Below are 15621 nucleotides of genomic sequence, written 5' to 3' on the forward strand. Positions count from 1 at the left end.
ATTCATTATTTTGTTTATGTGGTTGATATGAATATATATGGAATATATAATAATTTTATATACTTTAAATATGATCAGGCTAATTATAGCTCAACAATATTATTTAAAATTTTTTTCCAAGCCAAGTGTGGTGGCATACATCTGTAATCCTAATCACCTGGGAGATGTAGGCAGGAGGATCGGGAGTTCAAAGCCAGCTTTACCTACATAGCAAGTTCAAAATCAGCCTGAGCTACATGAACGAGATCTCATCTCAAAAAAGGAGGAGAATGGAGAAGTGACTCAGTGGTTAAGAGCACTGGCTGCCCTTCTAGAGGTCCTGAGTTTAATTCTCAGCAACTACATGGAGGATCACAACCATCTATAATGGGATCTAATGACCTCTTCTGTCTGATGCCCTCTTTTGTCATGCAGGCATTCGTGCAAATAGAGCAGTCATATACATAAAATACATAAATAAATATTTTTAAAAGGAGGAGGAGGAAGAGGAAGCAGCAGCAGTAGTCAGTGAGATGGTTCAGCCAATAACGGTGACACTTGAGTTCAGTTTCTTGAATCCACATGGTAGAAGGAAATAACTGAGTCCCATAAGTTGTTCTCTGACCGATTTGTGTGCTTATGGACACAGACACACAGACACACACACACACAGACACACACACACACACACACACACACACACACACACACACACACACACACACGATGAATAAATAAATGGGGAAAAAAGTAAATTCCTTGCAATGTGATATACTTATTTTTATATCCAGTAGGTGGCAGTTAGAACCACAGCTTGTGCCATGGTGTTTGAATCTCTTCTGACAGTATTTTAGTTTGTAAAATAACACACAGGAAGAGTCATATAATCATTATAAATCATCACCAAGTTTCTATGCATTAATTTTTCGAAGCTTTGGGGACAGCAAGTATGGGATGCAGAAAAACAGTGGATACAGTCCCATTTCAACCCCAGAGCAATTTACAGTCATCAGGCTGATTCATAGTTGAATGACCTTTTGCATTTCTACAGGATTGTTTTTTAGTAGAAGGTCTAGAGTGTGCTATCAAAGTCACTTATTCTCTGTGAAAATATCTACCTTAAAAAAAGACTAGGGATGTAGTTCATTGTTAAGTATATGTTCTTAATTAATATGCCACACACTAGGTTTATTTCCCAGCACCCAGCCAAAATTATAAATTAAAGCTTAACCCTGCTATAATATCATTGCCTCATTAAAAAACCCTAGATTTAAATTTCATTGATTTAAGTCCCTTAATTCTCCAGTTGTCTTCAAAGCTTTTCTTCTGACAGCAAGGAATAGCTGTTGTTCACCCTGCATAGGAATATGGGGCAATTCCTTTGACCCCAAGACCAGTTATCTGTTGGGAAAAAAAGAGTGAAACTGATGAATTATAAATAGTCTTCAAAGCCATTGTTACAAAGCCAGGCTCACACCTGTAATCCCAGCACTTTGGAGGCTGAGGCAGGAGAACAGCTGTAAGTGTAAGGCCAGCCTGAGCTACATAGTGAGATCTTGTCACTCACAAACAAACACCAAGCAAGTTAAGATTTATAATAACATGTCTAGGGGCTGGAAAGATGGCTCAGGGGTCCTGAGTTCAATTCCCAGCAACCTCATGGTGGCTCACAACCATCTATAATGAGATTTGGTGCCCTCTTCTGGTATGCAGGCAGAACACTGTATAAATAATAAATAAATCTAAAAAATAATAACATATCTAGCTACCTTTAATAATCCCTGTTTTATTTTCTATCATGAAAGAGAACTAGCTGACTAGGAATTATATGGATCAAGCAGTCATTCACATATATTCTAGTTTACTGAGCAAGCATGCACAGTGATGTAGAACAATTTAGTTCTATCATTTTCTCACCTGTCAAGAAAGGTGTTTCTATTTTTTTTTATTTCATGTGCATTAGTGTTTTTCCTGCATGTATATCCGTGTGAGGGTGTCAGATCCCCTGGAACTGGAGTTCCAGACATTAGTGAGCTTCTATGTGGGTGCTGGGAATTCTCTGGAAGAGCAGACAGTGCTCTTAATTACTGAGCGATCTTTCCTGCTCCTCTATGTTATTTTTTTTTTAAAGAAAGCATTGTGTTATATAGCCCAAGCTGACTTAAGTTCACCATCTTTATGCTTCAGTTTCCCAAGTGCTGAGATTAGAGGTGTTTCCACATGTGTTTTCAAACCCAGAATGTGTTTTAAATCAGTGTTTGTTTTGTCACAAAAAAAAAATGACTAAACACCTGCACACCTTTTTATGACATCAAAGCAATCTGATGATCTTACAAATACTATTGAAGCATGAAAATACTTTAAAATACTAGAAGTAGGCCAGGCACATCATCCTGAACTTTATGTAACTTATAGTCTAGAAAATCAAAATAATTAAGTCTAGTGTGACTAGTGTAACATGCCAATCACATGTTTGTTTGGGAAGTCTACAAAAGCATCGATCAATTATTTAACAGAATACCCTCACCACCCCCAAAGACCACATCACCTTGAAAATGCCACCAGCATCAGGCTGCCTCAAAAGGCCTTCAGCATCCATCCCGTCCCTTGCACAGGTTACATACATTTCAGAGTAATCCTTTCCTCCGAAGCAGCATGAAGTTGTTTTATCAACAGGCAACTTTACAGTTTGGAGTCTTTTCCCTAGGTCATCAAATATTTCATTTAAGATTTAGTTCTAGAAATTTGCAACATGCACAATGCTTCTGGACTTTTTATGAATGATAGGGATGGTCTAAGAGCCTATGTAGGTCAGAATTCATCCCTTGGAAAGGGTGAATGTAGGTTTTACTCTGAACACCCACATATCTTGGCTGCCTCAAACTCACCATCCTCTTGTTTTAGTCTCCTGACTTCTAGGTTTATAAGCTACCATATTACCTGACTCCCATCCATGTATTTAACTTACCTTCTCTGACAATTAACTTTTAGCAGAGAGACTTACTTCCACAGGAAAAGAAGTTCTGACTATAAATTTGGGGTTGTATATTTTGCCTTTATTTCCAAAATCACCCAGTTTTATAAAGCCCACTAAGATAACTCTAACTGGATTGCTAATGGTCTTTAGCATTGGACTGGGTTTTCTAGACTGGGTGGGATTTTCTATTTTGTCTCTAGTCTACCTGTCTCAGGATCGAGGCGAATTACTCTTCCCCCATTGTAACAGGCCACCCAGAGCTTTCCTTCAGCATCAATGCACATTCCATCTGGGATTTGTTCCTCTTTCTCCATCTTGTAAACAATTCTGCGGTTGGCTGCAATTGAAAACCAAAACCAAAACACGACAAAACAATGGGTCATACACCACTCACAAGTAGACAGTGAACTCTCAAGCTGGTTATAAATACTGGTCACTTATGCTTGTCTAGGGGCTGGCGTTTGAACAAAGGATTTTTACCACACGATTTGGGATAGATTCACTCCCTTTTGTCTTTATAAAGATGTATCTGTCTAAGATTTCTAAGAAAAGGAAATGGTTTTTTTTTCTTTTCTTTTTCACTTCTGGAGATAGAATTCATAGCCTTGTGTATGCTAGACAAGTGCTCTACCACTAAGCCCAATCAAGCTGAATTATTTATTTATTTAGAGACCAGGTCTCATTTTATATCTAAGGCTGGCCTAGAATTCATTGTGTAGCTCAATCTATCTTTGGAGTCTTAAAATCATCTTCCTGCTTCAGACTTCCGAGTGCTAGGATTAGTCTTGAAGGATCAGTCACCATGTCATTTTAGAATTCTTAATAAAGTATCAATAGGTAGCTGTCTGAGACTGACCTAAACTAAGGCTTTGCAAGCCTCTCTCAGACATTCTTCAGTCTGTGGTTAAATCACTATCTTAGTTACCAAAATCCCTACTTTGACCAAGCTGAAGATCTATATGGCAGCTTAATGGTACCATGTGAATAATGCATGCATAAAACCTGGGCAGACAAGAATTATTTTTCCTTTCTTGCTACAAAATCAAGAAACAATATCTAAAGAGCTTACTTCTTAAAAGGGACATTCTAAAGTCCATAGGCTGCTTAAAGGAGATCCATAGTATATAAACAATGAACACTGAAAGGTAGAGGAGGGCTGGAATTGCACCTTAGTGCACACACAAAGAAATTAGTTTGATTCCAAGAACCTCAAAAAACAATGCAGAAGAACAGCCAGCTACAAAATTCAGGTCATTCCAGCAATCAGAATGAGGTATAATGGAAAAATGTTAAAACCATGTGTAAGGAAATTGGGTAAGAATAGTCATAAAAAAGAGCACTACATACTTCAAAGAAAAGCATCTGTCCTGGAATATTTTGCCCTTGATTAAATCTACATAAAGCCTTGTGACTTTTTTTCAAGTCATTTTTTATGATTGGTTTTGCTCTTCCTGTCTGGCACTTTTCATCAAACAGTTTCAAGGTCTCCCTTCTAAATTCTTCTAAATGATTTCTTCCCTAGAAGTTTCCAGTGATGGCTCATTTTACAGAACACTGATGGAGCTGAACCAACCTGGAAGCACTTTCCTGTTATTTTTCCATTTCAAAGGTTGTTCATTTGCCTCTGAATACTTGCCTATGGTTAACTAAAGATCAAATAAGAATCAGGAACCAAAATGTTCAGTTTTCCCCCTTTATCACATTCTGTTGTATATTGTGTGTCTCTAGGCACTGTCTGATAGGGTAAGATTCATTCTCCAGGGAGGCCTTTCCATTGATGGAAAGAAAAAGTACAGGCCTAGCTGCAGTAGACCAGCTGTAGCCTTAGTCCCAAATACCAGAGTTCAGATGTGCTGAGGACCACAGTTTGACTGTCTGTGTCACCATTATTTTAAAGTTTTCTAATTATCAAATAAAGACTTTTTCACATGGGCTTTGGGAAAGATCCCTCACTGCTCATTAACATACAAAATGATATGAGTGATATTGTAAAAAATAATAAAAATGTTTATACCAATCTGTCCTGTTTGCAGGTCATAGTCAAAGGCATCCACAGAGTAGGACAGGCTGTCAATATAGTAGAAAATTTTATGGTCCAGGGACCAATCCAAACCATTAGAGATGTCCACTTGGTCAAAGTATTTCTTCACATTGTGATCAGGAAAGAGGGAATACAAGGACCCTTGGCGTCGTTCAAGAACTGCTGGGGCTATTTCCTCAGCCATGGTGCCTTTGGGAAACAAAGAACATTATCTCAGTCCTGCAGATACTCAACCTGCACACAACCCCATTCTTCCTCATTAGGGATCATTTGCAGTATTTAAGAGAATTTTATACAATCTCAAATTTAAACAATCTCTTTTATATCTTTTAAAGATGGCAACTGCCTATCTTATAATGGAAATAAAAATCCAAAGTAAGGCTGGGTGTGGACACACACACCTTTGATACCAACACTTTAGATCATAGACAGGATGGTGAATTTGAAACAGCTTGGTGACTTTGAGGTCCAGTTGGGCTACATAACAACCCCCCCCCCTCACACACACACAAATGCATACTCACAATTTAGCAGTTTAGAGATATGGTTTCAAATACGAAGGGATAAACATGAACTAACCTCATTTTCTCCTACTGAGCACAAGCATAAAACCTGAACAAAATGCATGTTATAAGCCAAGTGTGGTGGACCCCTCCCCTGTAATGCTAGCACTCTGGAGGCCAAAGGAGGAAGATTGAGGACAGCCAGAGATATGTAAGAATGTAACCCCTTAAAAGATATTTATGAACGCTTAGGCTCATCCTCAGCCTGTATCACATAGATCAGATTGTAATCAGCATTCCAGAGATTTTGGGAATGGAGGGAATGGAGCTAATGGGTAGAAGTTCTCTGCCCCAAATTAGCTGTGAGGTTCACATGTGGGACAGATCCTCCTTGTTCCTAATGCAAAGCAGGTTGGAATGACTGGCCTTATTTTAAATGTATATGCTGCTTCCTGAAGTAACTATAACATGCTCTAAAGGATTTAAACAATGTTCAGGGTCCCATGAGACAATATGCATAATGTCTAGGATATAACCTAAAATTATTTGGTGCTATAATTTGGTATTGAATGTCTCCAAAAGCCCATATGTTAAAGGCTTGTGAGATGCGGTGGCTCTTTTGGGAGGGAACTTGTTAGAAGTCTTCAGGTCATTGGAGGCAAGACCTTTAAAGGGACTGTGGAACACTGGCCAGTCTAGTCATCCTTTGCTTGCTGGTTCACGAGATATGAAATTTGCTCTACCACACAGTCTCAACACAATATGTTGCCCCACCAGAGGCCCAGAGCAATAGGATTATTTGATCATGGATGAGAACCTTTAAAAACATTATCAAAATAACCTTTTTTTTCCCCGCTTTGTAAGCTAATCACCTCAGTTATCTCATTATTATGATGGAAAGATAACTAATAAATTCAGCAACACAGAGAAGGGTGGAGGACTCAATCAGTGTAGGAAATCAAGAGATTCTGAAAATTATATGGCACAGATGTTAGAAGGTTTTGGTAAAGACTAATGAAAGTTTTATAAAAATAATCATAAACAGTCATGAAACTCAAACTAGAACATGTTACCAAAGTGGTAGAAGCTGTGAAGTATAACAACAAAACTGGAGACTGCACTGGACCAACTCAATAGCAGAAGAGCATCAACAAGAGCAAAGAATCAGTGTAGCCTACGTTAGAGCAATAGAAACCAGGTAAAGTGAAAAGCAGAGGGGAAAAGAAAACTTTGGAAGACAAAAAGAACAGAGCCTGTAGCCATGGGACAGTAAAAGGGCTAATACCTCATTGGATGCCTGGAGAAAAAGAACAAATGCAAGGTCAAAGGTTTTTGAAAATTTCATGGCTCAAAACTCCCCAGACTGGAGAAAAGCATAAAAGTTTTCAATAGATTTAAGAAGCCGAGCAAATCTAAAACATAACAAACAGAAAGGAACCCACAGCCAGACACACTGTGATCAAATTGCTGAAACTCATTCAAATAAAGATACTTGAAAACAGTGATAGAAAAATGTCAAATTACATATGTTGGGCAAGGCAGGGAGTTACAGGTTGAAAATGGCCAATTCACCAAGAATACACAGTAATTCCAAATGTTTATGTGTTCAATAGTAGAGATTCAAAATACACAAAGCAAAATTTGTCATAACTGAAAAGCAGTAGAAAAATACTGAATTAGCTGGGTGGCGGTGGCGCACGCCTTTAATCCCAGCACTCGGGAGGCAGAGTCAGGCGGATCTCTGTGAGTTCGAGGCCAGCCTGGACTACAGAGCGAGATCCAGGACAGGCACCAAAGCAACACAGATAAAAAATAAAAATACTGAATTATACTGGGAACAATCAGTATCATTCTCTTAGTGGTAGCTAGAAGTAGACAAAATGTTGGCAATGCCATAGGAGAACTGAAAGCAGAGAGTTACTGATGCTTACAGAATGCTTCACCCAACAGCAGCAGGATATGCTTCTTCTCAATTTCTTCATTCACTAAAGTCATTATTCAGTATTCAGGGAGATGGACTTGGGTGTCACATGATCTCAGAGGCCAGAACAGACTCTGATTGGAATGAAGAAACGGACAAACTACCATACCATACTTCATTTGAGTAGCAAGAGGACAGGGTAGGTCCTCCTTCCCTGGGGATGACAGGTTACTCAGCAGTTTCCTGTTATCTCAAAGTTGGGTTTCCTTCATGAACTTTCTTCCATACTAGCTACCTCCTGGGAAGAGAATGAAGAACGTGTGGAAGGGCTATCCTTCCTCTTTCCTCCTTCTTCTTAGGTTATGCTATGTAGCCCAGGGTGGCCTTGAACTTGCACTATTCCTGCCTCAGTTTCCTGAGTGCTAGGATAACAGGTGTATGGCATCAAGATCAGCTTCAGGATTCTTTATCTGGCAGAAATTATTGGCAGAGGAACTCTCCATGGGTTCCCATATTTAATCTTTCAACCTGGTTTCAACCTTACATCCAATATCTGTGGTTGTAAATAGTCCAACAAGATGAGGATCAATACATACATAGCCAGTTTCTCAGATCTTACCTGCCTTTCATGGTTTTGAGGGTGAGTCACCATAGGAAGGGTATCATAGCCAACAACATGGAAAGGTAGTGTAGGGAAGGAAAAATAGAGACAGTGAATCAATTCTGGCTAGTTTCCAGGGTGGTTGTGATGGGAGGTAAATGAGAAATAGCTGTGATATTTTAAACTACAGCTAAAATTCTTTTGAAGTTATACATAGTCAGATGTGGTGTTTGATGTATGTGTCTATAATCCTAGCATTTGGGAGCTGGAGGCAGGAGGATTGCAAGTTTGAGGCAAGCCTCTGCTGCATAGCAAGTCTGAGGGCATCTTGGGCCTCACAGTGAAATTTTTTCTCAAAGCAACAAAACAAAACAGCAGTTACTATGAAGCAGAGGAATGCAGCAGGACTTCAACATCACCAATGAGGGGCATAGGGACAGCGTGTACCTCCAGACTGGATGCCCTGGGAAGGACAGGACATCACCTCCACAGTACTCCAGCCAGGAATGTCTAACATTAAGCTAATCGCAAGGAAACATCAGACATCTACAAAATGAAGAATGTTCTATTATTAAAGAGGGTGGGTGGGACCATATTCTTTAAAAATGGCAATGCCATAAAAGAGAGAGAAGGGGGAGGGTCAAGAAAATGTTTCATATTAAGAGGATGAAAAGACAAGTACAGTATGTGATTCCAGACTGGATCTCTCACTGGAGGGGAAAATTCCATAAAGGACATTATTTGGTCAGTTGACATGACAGGAGTATAGACTTAATGAATCAGTGCTAAACCTCCGTAAGTTGCTTACTAAATTGTGTTCATGTAAGAATATGTCATTCTTACCAGGCATGGTGGCACATGCTTTTTATCCCAGAACTCAGAAGGCAGAAGCAGGTGGATTTCTGTGAGTTCAAGGTCAGCCTGGTCTACATAGCAAGTTCCAGACTGGCCAAGGTTGCATAGTAAGACCCTGTCCCAGAAAAAAAGCCATTTTCCTTAGAGAACATACAAAACACACACACACACACACACACACACACACACACACACACACACACACACAGAGAGAGAGAGAGAGAGAGAGAGAGAGAGAGAGAGAGAGAGAGAGAGAGAGAGAGATTCAAACACAACAAATAGGGGCAAAAAAAAAAAAAGAGAGAAAGAAATCATACCAGCAAAGTATCTCCCAGCAGGATCCACCTTCCCATCGTTGAATCGATTGTTTGTCTTATCTTTATCCACCATGGCTAGGACAAATACTGATTGATCTTCCCAGTTCAAAGCACAAAACTTGGTTCCAATGGTGGCAACATAGCCTCCCAACTGTCGAAGTGCCACTGAGCTGACTGGGGCATCTGCAGTGGTAAAGACAATATCTAGAAGGTAGTAAGTACTCTGGTGGTCCAGCACAGAGGTCATTGTGTCATGTAACATCTCTTAGTCATCATCTCTAGTCATCATCTCTAGTGACTTTTAATGGTACCAAGATGTTGTCTGACCATGTAGGTGAGGGTAGCCTCACTCTCAAGATTCTCTTGCCTCCACATTCTGAATGCTGGTATTATAGGTGTGCACTGCTATATCTAGTTAATGTTATTTTCAAAGGGTCCTTATTTTTAATGTATTTAATTACAAATTGTTTCTCATTTCTCAAATATTTTTTAAAGAATACATGGTAAAAATAATACAATTATATGTGCAATGAAATACAGTCTTTATGTTTTTATTATATTCCTATGTTTTTATTTTAATAGTTTAGCTTTTCTGGTTTTAATATTCTTCCCTGTATTTAAAAAAAATCTTTTTAAGTGAGAGAGATTACCATGGTGAGTATCACATGAAATACATTTATCTGAGTTTGTTTAGAAACATGTCCTAAGCACCTCATCAAAGCTAATGCCCTTAGCTCAAAGCCCTGCTCAGAAGTTGACTCAAGCCCTTGGGGGCCCTGGGAATATGCAAGACCCTATAAGGAGGGTCATGCTCTTAACAAGGAATCTAACTAGGGCCTGAGATGCCTCCTGATAGTTTAGCTTTCTAAGCTCCTGCTAACACACAGACCATTTTGTAAGGCTGGGAGGCTTTGCAGATTAGGGGTAGGAATTTTGTGAATGCTGGGAATGAGGGACCAGGGAAGGCAGAGGCAGAAGCATTCTGCTTGGAACTATAAACACGTTGATAGGTAAATTAGAAACTGCTCCTAGTGAAAGCAAGAATCTGTGAGTTTCACATCAATCTTAGCTACATAGCAAGTCCTTGCCTTATAAAGAAAATGGCTCAGCAAGTCTGATGATCTGAGTTCAATCCCCAAAATTCATATAGTGGAAAGAAAGACTCCCCAAAATTGTCCTCTGACTTCCACACATGGTGGAGTGAGTGAACGAACTCCTGCAAGTTCTTCTCTGACCTTAACATGGCTGCTGTGGAAGCAGTACACCCCCACACACGCAAAATCAATTTTTTTCAAAGAAAGCTGCTTTTAGTCTGGGAATGGAGTTGGTGGTATGCGCACGTCCTGGGTTCAATCTCCAGCACCAGGGAAAACAAGCTTTAAACTCGCAGTTGGATTCGTGGGAAGAGATAGCAGAAACCAGAAATTCCCGTAATCTTAGGAAAATCCTGCTATCTCTTCCCATGAATCCAATAACAAAAACAGAAACTTGTTTGTCTACTGATAATCACACCCGGGCCATTGCCTTGAGCCATAGAAAGCCCTAGAAACTCCTCTGAAACCACAAAGCTCTCTTGGGAATCCTGTCAGTAATCTCACATTTGTGCGGTGAATAAACAGTCCTGGTTGATGCTTTTGAAGCCTAGGAACTCTTCTTTTTCACAAAGAAGTAAATGATCCATCTGTTGTTATTATTATATTGTTGCTTTTTTTGTTAATGGCCAGAGTTAATGGCTTGCTATGCCACTAGTGGAGTCTTCATTGTGGATGCTGTTATATGAAGTCAATCAGGAAAGAGACACTATAGTACCGTAGCATCAAAACAAAAATAGGGCACTGGAGGTATAATTTCATAGTAGAGTACTTGCTGAGCATGCCTGAGGCCCAGAGTTCCATCCCCATCATCACAAACTAAAACAAAGGAAGTTAGGAATGCTGTGCTCCATGCAAGAGAATGAGAAAAGTATTGATGATCCATCATTGAGTTCAAGAGAAAACACATGGATCACAGACACAGAGATCATGACAACCCAAAAGGTCTCAAAGCATTTTCAGTCACACTTTAATAAGAAGGACCCAGGGCAATGATGCCCCCTTCACCTCCCCCACCTCTCTCTGGGAAAAGATGGCTAACTAACTACAAGGCAAGGAGCTCAGCTTTCATTCTTACCCACAGCCACTCGTTGCACTTGCTTGCTGAGTGAATCCCATCGACAAACTTTCTTTGCAGGGATGTCTACGAACAGCAGAGAGTTGGATGCTTCCTCCCATACTGGAGACTCCCCACACCTGCAGTTCTCACGTAAAACACACTCAATCTTGATGGAAGACATGGTTGCAGAAAAACCTATTAAAGTTAACAGAGAATAATGAAAGGCAATTACACGGAGCAAATTCAGCACAAGACCCAGTACAGATGTCAGGGATACACTGGTTTTTGGTATTGTGCAGATACCACAGTTTTCACAAATTGCAGGTTAACGGCAATCCTGCATTGAGCAATTCTATCTGCACCAGGTTTTCAACAGTTCAGACAGTACTTAGAGTTTTGAACAATAAAGTATTTTTTTTTTAGTTAAGGTATGCACAATAGCATTTCTGCACACTGTAAATGTAACTTTTATATGCACTGGAAAGACAAAATATCCGTTATTTGTTTTATTATAAAATTAATTTTATCAAAGCAGTCTGGGACCAAATCTGAAATCTCCTTGAGGTATGCCAGTATTAGATCAGAACAGAAAGGTGGCTGGGTGTACTTCCCCTACCCCAAGAGCAAGCAAGGTGTGCAGCATGACAGGTGGTGTGTAGGAAAAAGAAAAAAAGGCTGAGAGGACGTGACATGAGACATCTTCAGTCAACTTACCAGTGAGGGCTTTTTCAAGCTACCTTTAAAACAGAAAAGAAAGGAAATACTCTGCCACCCACACCTTGGCGATCATAACTCTCAGCAAGACTGCTAGTCAGTCAGTGCCCTTTATGCTAGCTAGCACCCTGACCTTCAAGGGGCGGGCAGCTCCCTCATTGGTGGCCCCTCTGGGTGTCTGTAGGTCACCGTTTTATGCTGTCACTCCTCCCTCATCCATTGATGCTATTGATCTCCTTGGGGGCCAGCCAGTTTTAGAAATGTGTTTATCAGTGATAATATACTGAATTAAGTTACCAGCCAGAGGCCTGGTGTATTGCTGGGGTAGAAGAGTTTCCTAGCCTGTGCTAGGGCCTGGGGTTAAACCTATGTCCATTTTCAAATTCAGACAATGGCAAGTGTGAAGGGCATTTTCTCTGGTACGGGAATATACTTTTAGTGGCAGTGCTGGGGATAGAACCAGGACCTTGAATGCATTCTGCTACAGCGCTACACTTCTGGCTCCACTATGAGTGAATGGACTCACAGCTTCCTTAGTTGAACCTTGCCTCCTTGAGGCCAGTTTAGCAGGGAGCCTTGAACCACACAGGAAGAGAACATTCTATGCTTGAATTTTAGGACCAAGTCTGTGACCAGTAAACTGGAGAAATAAATAAAGAAAAAAAAATCAGAAAAATAGAGATCAGTTGAGAATCCTCCCTTGAAAGGGCAGGAAACTTTGCTCTGCAAGTCTGCCCCAGTGGGCCTTAGAGCTGATGGAAATTGCCTGCACCTTCACACTTCTCCCAGGTGTTTACCTGCTTTGAACTAAGCAGTCCCATGCCTGGGTGGGCAAATGAATACAAGCGGGGCGGGTGGTGGTGGTGGTGTGTGTGTCAAGTTTTGGCTTAATGTTTCCTTTAATAAATTGCATGTTTTTGGAAACATAGCTCAGACCTGTCTCAAAGTATTAACTACCAGCGCTGTAGCATTTGCCACGTTCATTTGCTGTTAAAAATTGGCCCAGGCTCCAAACAGCTTTCATGCTATCCAATCTTAGATAAGCCCCAAGATCAGACGTGGGAATTTTGCAATAGCATTTTTAACCCCACGGTCTGTCTGTCCTGAAAGCAATGTGTGTGTGTGGAGGCGGGAGGGGGCAGTGCTGAAATGACCCATTTCTGCCCCTGGTTCTGGCTGCAAACTGGTGGCTTGGGCGGGGTGGGGGAGGGGTGGTGATAAAGGACTGCTGTCAGGGGTCCGCACTGATGTGGAGTACCTGTGCCAACGGGGTTTCTTCGTACAAGCTGGTAGCGCTGCTGCGGCCTCCCGGGGTTGGGGGCAGTGACTGCAATGGCAGAGCTCTGGGAAGCTGAACGCTGCAGCCGAGCCTGCCCTTGCTCCTGGCACTGGTCTCCGCTGGTCACAGGACAGTCTCTGCCCTGGTTTGGGAGAATGGGGTGAGCGAATCTAGCTTCCGGGTCACCCGGGAATCTAGCTTCCTTGTCTTCTCCACTAATGCTGTCCTGTCCTGGATATTCACAGGGCTAGTGAGACTGCAAAGGCGACTCAAAGGTCAGGCAGGGAACCTTGGGAAGGGGGCAAAACCTACTCAGGGACACAGAGGCCAGGTAGGTGGATAGCCGCAGGCCTGGGAATTAGCAGAGACCAGCAACCCCTGAGGGCTCACCCTTCTGGTTCCCGGTGCTCAAACTGTCCCCTCATCTCCCACAGCAACTGGAAGTACCCAGCTGAATCCACTCGGGCAGACGGAAGAAACGACTGGGGTACAGCAAACGTAAACTTTGGAGTTTGAACAGCTATCTAAAGTTAATCTTTTAGTTCAACAAACAGAAAGAAGTTGTTAAAGTGCCCAAGAGATTGGGACAGAGATCTGGTTAAACACAAATAGGTTAAAAAGGAAAGAACAAAGCGGTTAAACAAAGCCCTTCCTCTCCCTAGCTGGGAAGACCTTGGTGGCGGCAGGCCAACACTTGCAAAATACTTTTGGAAGAAAAAAAATGACTTTATTAGATAAGGATTAAAAATCACATGGAATAAATGATCCTAAACAACACTTAGCTTTACAATCCCCACTGAGATCCATGCATAGATACACCTTTCTCCAAAATCACTCCTGATTTTGGGCTGGTGCTAGAACTCAGTAGTATATAGTGCTCACCTGGTATATCTGGGAGTTTCAAAGGTACTTTTATGTTATTTCTCTTCCTTTCAATTTTGTAGGGTTGGGGTGAAACTCAGGGCCACCCACCTCCAGGTGTTCCACCACTGATCCACACCTCTAGCCTCTAAGAAATTGTTGCTTGACAGTATTGTGTATCACCAATGCCAAATCAAAACTCAGGCCCCCTTTCTTTTCTTTTGAGACTGTCCCAGGTAGCCTGGGTTGGCCTTAAACTAGTTATGTAGGTGAGAATAGCCTTAAATCCTCCTGCTTCTGTCCCTCTTTTTCTTTTTCTAAAGAATATTTATTTTTATGTGTGTGAGTGTTTTGCTTGCATGTATATAAGTGCACTGCATACATTCATGCCTGGTGCCTGTGGAGACCAGAAGAGGGTACTGGGAACAGAACCCAAGTCATCTGCAAAATTAGCAAGTGCTCTTAACTGCTGAGCAATTTCTCCAGCCCTAATTTTTTCTCTTCTTCTCCTCCTCCTCCTCCTCCTCCTCCTTCTTTGCCTGCATGTATGTCCCTATGAGGGTGTTGGATACCCCGGAACTGGAGTTGCAGTTGGGAGCTGCCATGTAGGTGTTGGGAATTGAACCCCGGTCTTCTGGAAGAGCAGCCAGTGCACTTAACCACTGAGCCATCTCCCCAGCCCCCTAATTTTTTTTCTTAAAAAGCAATGGAGGGTGGTGGATATGGTGGTGTATGCATAAAATCCTACCACTCCAGAAGTGGAAGCAGGAGGTCACTGGAAGTTCAAAGACAGCCTGGTTTATGTGAAGAGTTCCAAGCCAGCCATGGATGCATAATGAGATCATTTCCAAAATTCAAAATTAAAATAGGGGCTAGGAACATGACTTATTTGGTAAAGTACTTGCTGTGAGAGCATGAGGACCCAAGTTTGGATTGCCAGTGCCTACTGAAAAGGCCTGGTATAGCATGTGTCCTCACATCTGTAACTCTGGAGTAGAGACTGTAGCATCTCTGACCAGCTAGCCTAGCTAAGTTCAGTCCCCAGGATCCATATGGTGGAAGGTAAGAACAGACAAACTTTCCTCTGACTTACACACACAGACTATGACATAAGCATGATTTCCCTCTCTCCCGTAAATGAATAAATGTAGTTAAAAATAAAACATCTAGTATTTCACTTGAGATTTGTGCACTTTATTGTATGTAAATACTCTAAGATAGTCTGTCTTGAATATACTCTCCCATTCTTTCCATTCTGAACTATGCTAAAATCCCCTGACACATTTAAAACATCATCAGCCTGGCATTATAATTTTAATTCACTAATAAGGATAGGAAGAAAATGAGCAACCCAAAGCACGCACACACAAAATGAGACATGTTGGACATGATCAGAATAAACTCAGTTCCAAGTTTTCTTTC

The 15621-nt window shown here is 41.2% G+C and overlaps 1 protein-coding gene across 3 annotated transcripts; it reads right to left on the bottom strand.

Moving 5' to 3' along the window:
* Window positions 1-734: 734 nt before the first annotated feature.
* On the bottom strand, window positions 735-13572 carry Rgn (regucalcin). 3 transcript variants are annotated; one of them, XM_037199007.1, is made up of 7 exons: window positions 13318-13572; window positions 11364-11540; window positions 9195-9398; window positions 4971-5186; window positions 3162-3293; window positions 2528-2682; window positions 735-1380 (listed from the first exon to the last, which is right to left on the bottom strand). In XM_037199007.1, the coding sequence occupies exons 2-7, from the start codon at window positions 11524-11526 to the stop codon at window positions 1330-1332; spliced, it is 921 nt and encodes a 306-aa protein (XP_037054902.1). In that variant the 5' UTR covers window positions 11527-11540; window positions 13318-13572; the 3' UTR covers window positions 735-1329. The 3 variants fall into 3 exon arrangements, with proteins under 3 accessions (XP_037054902.1, XP_028740544.1, XP_037054901.1); XM_028884711.2 differs by lacking the exon at window positions 13318-13572 and adding an exon at window positions 12060-12165 and having other exon boundaries at window positions 9195-9377; XM_037199006.1 differs by lacking the exon at window positions 13318-13572 and adding an exon at window positions 12060-12165.
* Window positions 13573-15621: the final 2049 nt, after the last annotated feature.

This window comes from Peromyscus leucopus, chromosome X (genome assembly GCF_004664715.2).
Source record: "Peromyscus leucopus breed LL Stock chromosome X, UCI_PerLeu_2.1, whole genome shotgun sequence".
Lineage (NCBI taxonomy): Eukaryota > Metazoa > Chordata > Mammalia > Rodentia > Cricetidae > Peromyscus > Peromyscus leucopus.